Source organism: Drosophila arizonae, chromosome 4, assembly GCF_054131065.1.
Source record: "Drosophila arizonae isolate 15081-1271.41 chromosome 4, UAZ_ARI_1.0, whole genome shotgun sequence".
Taxonomy (NCBI): Eukaryota; Metazoa; Arthropoda; class Insecta; order Diptera; family Drosophilidae; genus Drosophila; species Drosophila arizonae.
The window spans coordinates 19,724,656-19,731,424 of NC_142924.1; the positions used below are offsets into that span (position 1 = coordinate 19,724,656).

At 45.9% G+C, this 6,769-nt stretch overlaps 1 protein-coding gene across 1 annotated transcript; it reads left to right on the forward strand.

The window, feature by feature from the left end:
* Positions 1-216: 216 nt before the first annotated feature.
* Positions 217-6,313, forward strand: comm (commissureless). The gene is made up of 2 exons (XM_089466611.1): positions 217-1,005; positions 5,365-6,313. The coding sequence occupies exons 1-2, from the start codon at positions 492-494 to the stop codon at positions 6,060-6,062; spliced, it is 1,212 nt and encodes a 403-aa protein (XP_089322737.1). The 5' UTR covers positions 217-491; the 3' UTR covers positions 6,063-6,313.
* Positions 6,314-6,769: the final 456 nt, after the last annotated feature.

Here is a 6,769-nt window from a genome sequence, read left to right on the forward strand (position 1 = left end):
AAGCAAGGCAAGGACTTGAGGAGTTGAAGCATCTCAACTCAGCTGTGAGCCCAACTCCGAGTGAGCTATAAAATTGAGCGTGAAAATATTCCCGCGCCAATGAGAGCGAGCGAGTGAGAGGGTGGGTGGCCACTCACTACAGCCGGCTGTCGCTCTCTGCGTGTGCATTCCACTCGTTGTGTGTTGGGCACAAACTTTACCTTCCGCTCGCAGCACGAGAGGCAATTCAGTCAACCACGAGCCGCTCCAGCGAACGGACGCAGTGCGCGGGCCAAATTGCAGACGAAAATAAATACAATATTCGTATTCGGGAGTTCGACCAATGACTATTTATAGACTCCGTTTTGTTTACGTGTCGTGACGTGTGTGCCAACAACATTCACAACATCGACAGCAGCAGCAACAATAGCGAATCAGTGCTAACAGTGGCAAACAGTTAAATAAAAAGTAAATACAAAAAAAGAAAATACAAAGTCAAGAAAGTCACAGTCATGGCAGCAGACATGTCACTAGCCAGCACCACGGATTATCCGCTGCCAGAGACAACCACGATGCCCAGCAGCGGGGAGCTCTATGCGGAGTTCATCTCGGCACCGGCCAGCAGCATGAGTCCCGCTGCCATCGCCGAGCACATGCAGCAGAATCAAATCACATTCGAGATACCCACAGCGCACGATCTGCGCCACATCGATGCGCTGCACTCGTTCAACACGCTGCTGCAGCGGATTGGGAATGCGGCCGGCAGCTACGACTCCGCGCCCCCGGCCAGCATCAGCACCGAGCAGCTGTCCAATTCGGTGGTGCTCGATCTGGCCGATCTGCGGGAGCACAATGCCGATGCCGATGCCAATTCCACCTGGGAGCAGATCTTTGGCGATGCCGACATGCACGCCATTGTCAACTATCTGTGGATTGGCGTTGTCACCTCGCTGGTGGTGCTCTCCCTGGTGTTCATCATGTTTAGCTGTTACTTCTATCGCAAGTTCAGGACCTGGAAGAAATGCAGTAAGTACTCATTGAGCAGCCCTCGATCTGCCCCCTCAACCCTCCTTACCGCTCCCTCCACCGTGTTCATGTGCTGACTTTGTGACTCTAATCAAAATGTGGGGCTACGACCTTATCAACGGCCATTTATCCAGCTGTTTTGGCTGCCAGGCTAAACAATATAAAATGCAGAAAAGCAACACTCACACGCACACACACCCACGCACTCACGCGCCCCTTACGCCCCTCGGTTATGGCCGTAAGTCTCATAAATTTTGGCGCGCTTCGAAATTGTCAGCCGCCTCGCATTCCCATGGCTTTGGCCGTTGTAATTTTAGATACACAAGTTTATGATGCCACAAAATATATGCGCTGCATATTTATAATATTCAACTGACCCAGCTGCCCCGCCCAGCCGTGCGCCCCCTTTACGAGCGTGATAATGTGGAAGCTGTGCGAAATTTGTTTCTCTTTCAGAGAGAGGGACAGAGAGAGAGAGAGAGAGAGAGAGAGAATGGCGTTAAATTGTCTGTGGCAGCAGGAAAGTGGACAAAAAATTCAACTGAGCTGAGTGATATATGAGCATTATTATAATGGGGTAATTCAGTCTTATCGCAGTTACAGCAGCAACAGAGGCCAATGAAATAAAAACATAGATATATATTAGCTGATAAGCTGGCGAGTCATATGGCCAAAAGTTCATAAATGCTGGCTTAAACAACGGCTTGAACTAAATCCAGTTGTTGGCCAGAAACCTGTTGCTCGTTCGGCTGGTTTGGGCCAAGAGCTTGCAAACAAATAGCGCAAAGTAAATCATATGCTTAGGCACTTTACACATAATTAGAAGCAAACGAGCTGTGCACACACACACACAGATAAGCACACACACAGGCGCACGCTAAACCTGGAGAGTACGAAAACTAAACAAGTCTCAACTCGAGTGTCAAACTTTTTGCAGACCAATTTAGCCAAATGATTTATTTAGGCCAACAAAGAGAGTAGAGCAAGAGCAAGAGACAGCGAGTGAGAGAGAGACAGAAACCGAGCGTGTGTTGTACAAGTTGTGGGCCGGGCCAAAGGCCGTGGCATTAAAGTATGGCCAACTCAACTGTCAAACTGTCAATTTCGTGCTAACGAGCCTTAAAAACTTTCCGCCCCAAAACAATGTTAGCCCGAGCAGAGGCTAGCGGGACTCTAGTTAGTGGTAAGGGCCGGGCCACTACGTAAAATATCAATTTGAGCTTTGAGCGATATGTGTGCTAGCCGCTTTTTTTTTTTTTTTTTTTTTTTTTTTTTTTTTTTGGGCGCCTGTGCGTCTAATTAGTTTCGTTAGTGTCGTGTTTGGTTTTACTTTTTGGCTCTGTATTACGTGCTACGTGTTAGACTGGCCTACATAGATAGCACACACACACACATACATACGTGTATATCTATATTTATGTGGAGTGTGTCTAGCTGTGGTTGCTGCAGCTCACTGCGCTGCCTCTGCCACACGTGTGTCATTTATAATTAAGCAACTTTGGCTTAAGTTTGCTCGATTTTCGTAGCACGCTTTTCTGCGTTTAATGCTGGCTACGTGTGCCCCGCCCCCTCGCTCGTGCCGACCTACCTGTCTGCCCAGCTGGCTGGCTACAAGCACACCGAGTGTGCTTACCTTATAAATACTTAACGAGCCGTAGATGCCAGGCAGCCTCTGCCTTGGTCTTACAGTTTATTTATTAAGCAAGGCTATACTCACACACACACACACATGCATACACACACGCACACTGTTTCGACGTGTAGCAAGTTTTTGGCTTGTTATCAATTAGAGCCGCACACAACTGAATTTATTAACAGGACAACAGCCAGCGGCGCCAGGCACTTGTGAATTAAAGCGAAACAGGACGAAACAGGAGCTGCTGCCACTGTTTATTATGTTGTATAGGTTGTGCATAATTTACATCCGTAAAAATGTAATTAAGCGTAGCCCAAAAATTTGCCCGCAGAAAACCAAAGAGAGAGAGAGAGCGAGAGAGAGAGAGGCAGAAAAAAAGGGAAAAACTAACGGCCACAACTTTCCCTCAGTTTTGCGAGTCTTTTCAATTTTTAATGGCTTCTGTGGCAGGACGCAGAACTAGCTCCAGCTCCACCTAGCTAGCTCCACCTACAACCAGCTCATGTTTTGTATATTTTAGTTCCCGTGTTTGGCTGGCTTTTGGCTTTCAGTTAGCAGAACGCAAATGGCGAATTGTAATTAACCAAATTGCTTTGTTGCTCGAGAGCATTTAGTGTGCGCAGCTTATTGAATTGAACCAGATTCAATTTGTGCAGCACTCTCCAAAAAATGGCAGCGGTACGAGCAGTGCGAAATTTCATTTGAGCTGCTCCACTCAGCAATCAGTTTTCATTGACATCAGCTGCGAAAGCGATTAAATGTAATAAAAGCTGCCCTCGAACCGTTGAGCGTGTTAAAAAATTAACAAACATTTATGAAATGCAATATATAAATACTCAGCCAAACATATACGTATATACACACACACACACACACACACACCCATTCACATTCACATTCACATGTCTAGTAAATAAAAAAACACAATGCGAATCGAGCTCAATTGTTGGGCTCTTCAGCATTCGTCAGCTCATTGCAATGAATTTAAATTGTTGCATACATTGGGGCGCATCAGCCGAAATGAAAAAACATGCCACAAATGTAACAAAAGCCAAAAACAAATGGCGTGCTAATTTTTTTCCCAACTACTGCTGCAGCTGCCAGTTCTGCTGCTTCCTTCCATTTTTTTTTTTTTTGCTTTTTGGTTTTCTGTTTTTTAGCTCCTTTGCATGCTGTGGACTGCCCCAACACTTGCATAAAATATGAATCCCATGGCATGTGTGTGTGCGTGTGTGTGCCACGCCCACTGCGGACTACTATGTGCTTGGCCGTCGTGTTTGCCGTCTGTCTATCAAAAAATAAAACAAAAGTCAAATGGCTCTCTGCGAGAGTCCTCGGCACCCAAAAAATATACGAGCTTGCACTACAGTTATAACAATAAATCAACAGCCGCCGCCAGCAGCACAGTGACTGCTGCCAGTATGAGTGCGAGTTCCCACTTCGACTGTGTGACTGCTGTCGGGCTGGGGGTTTTAATATTGTAATGCGCCAATTTTTGCTGTGCCACGCCTCCTCGTCTGCTACGTACCTCCGCCCTACCCCATCCCCCCACCCCTGAAAAAAAAGAGGCACAGTTGCTTTAATGGAATCCATGTGGCCAAAATATTTCTGAGCACACAACAAACAGAAAAGCGAATTGAACGCAGCACAAAAAAAAGTTAAATTAATTTCAATTGAAATTTATAAAAAAAAATCGTAAAAATAAGCTTAAAATATAAATAATAATTGCTTGCACTGACAATGCGAAAAAATGCCGTATTCAGCTGCTGTCTGCAGGAGGTGGCTTTCATTTAATAAATGCAGCTTAAATTGCATTTAATAACCGCAACAATTTGTGGCAAGGGTAAACAATAAAAGCCACCTTCAAATTGACAAAGGATTACAATTATATAGTGGATATATCTGGATAAGCTCTTCTGTTGGGCGATGTTTCCACGAACTGTTCATTTCAGGCACTACACAAGTAATCTCTCGTTCATTCAGGTTTGCTTTAAAGCGACTTTTCTTTTCAAGCGTGAAAACTGATGAATGCAACAAAATTTCCCATTTCGCGTTGCATAGTTTACGGGCGGAGCTTTTCTCTACATTGCTGCATCTTCTTTAATATTTATTTCGCTCTTTTTCCGTAATTCGTATTTTCGTTTCATTTGTGCCACGCGCGCACTTCCGGCCAGCTTATTGCCAGCTTGCTGTTGTTGTCAGTCAGTCGGACGGGCAGACGGACGGACAGACAGTCGGCCGGACAGTTGGTTGTTGTGCATGAGAAACTTTTGCCTGTCCGGCCAAACTCGCAGGCATTTCCGGTCGGCACAAAAGTTTTTCTCCCTCTCTCTCTCTCTCTCTCTGTTTCACTTTTCTGTCCGGGCTTATGCTGTTTTCTGTTTTCCTCTTTTTTTGTATTTTTTTCAATAAATGCTGGAGAGGATCCTGTTCATGTCCTGCCATTCACAAAGTTCAAGCGTTTGCGCCTTTACGCTAAATTGAATTTAATGGCAAACTCCTCTCCCTATGCCCCCCCTAAGCCAATCCAACAAGTGTCCCTTCAGTGTGTGCGAGTGTGTGTGTGCATGTCTGTGTGTGCGAGTGTGTGTGTGTGTAGTCGCAACAAACAAACTAATGAGACGTTTGTCAAAGTCAAAGTCAAAGTTGGACAGCCGGAGCAGATACGGCAAAGAAATGGAAGCAACAACTAACCAACTTTCAACCTTTTTTCGTATTTGCAGACAAGGACATACGCGCACAGCTGCATGCGGCCAGCGACTCGTACTCCTCGCATGGAGCCAGTCATCACCTGATCAGCTACGACGCCAGCCGATTGCTGCAGCAGGTGCCCGGCAATGGCAGCGGCAGCGCCAGCGGCAATGGCAGCTCACCTGGCGGGGCCAATGAGGCGGGCTTCTATCAAATTGAATCGCCACCCTGTTATACAATTGCCACCGGGCTGCCCAGCTACGACGAGGCGCTGCATCATCAGCCGCGCCATTTTGCCTACGGCATGAAGTTCGTGTACCCCAGTCTGGCGGCTGTGCATCATCATCATCATCATCACAGTCACAGTCACAATAATCAACGTGCGTGCATTAGCGGCTGGGCAAAGGACGCAGTGCAGCAGAGCCCGAAGAAGAAGCTGCAAAAGTGCAAACTGTCAGCAACAGTCGATCAGGCACAGACACAGACACAGATGCAGTTGCAGTTGCAGGCGCAGGCACAGGCACAGGCACAGGCACAGGCACAGACACAGACAGAGGACAAAGCCTCGCCAACCATTTGCATTAACATGCCGGATGAGCAGGAGCTGCGGAATGAGCTGGAGCTGGACGTGGAGCATCGAAATGCGACGTCCACAGCAACGTCGACTTTGCTGCCGGCAGCAGCTGCTGACGACGATTGCGCCTCATTGGTGGTTGTTGTTGCCGCGTGATTGCCCAGCAACTAAAGAGCCGACCGAGACGGAGAGGGAGAGCGAGAGGGAAAGGGAGTGGGAGAGGGAGAGGGACAGAGGGAATTGGGAATTTGGGGAAAATTGGGCATAGTTCGGGGCTCGGAGATCATGCTTACATGCTTAGTCACTTGTAAATAGCTGAATCGTCTGTCCCCACCTGCGAGTCGGGTGAGTCCTAGTAGAGTCCTATATAGAGCAGCACACTCGATAGCAAAAAAAAAAAAGAGAAAGTATAAATCCTATAGCCTATATGTGTAAATGATTTGAGTTCGTTTTAGTTATTTGTTATATATATATATCATGTATTATGCAAGACTGAGTATTATTTATTGTATCTATAAAACGTAATTTTAACAAATTGCCTATCGATTATGCCTAAATGTTACTAAATAATATCGCAAAAAATATTAAAAAAGAAATATAAAGCTAGAACCAACCATTCAAGCAAATCAAAAATTTAATTATTACCATTTTTGTTTTATTTCACTTTCACTTTTACTTAAACTTTTAATTTTACTTCCTTGACTTGGTATTTAAGTTCAAACTGTTTGTTGTCCTTGAATGGAACGATCATGATGTTGATCTAAGGAACGTGAGGCTGTCTGTGGCCAGCCTAGCAAACAGTTAATTCGACAACAATATCTGGCCAAGATATGAGCAGCACTGGATCAACATGTTTGCCCAGC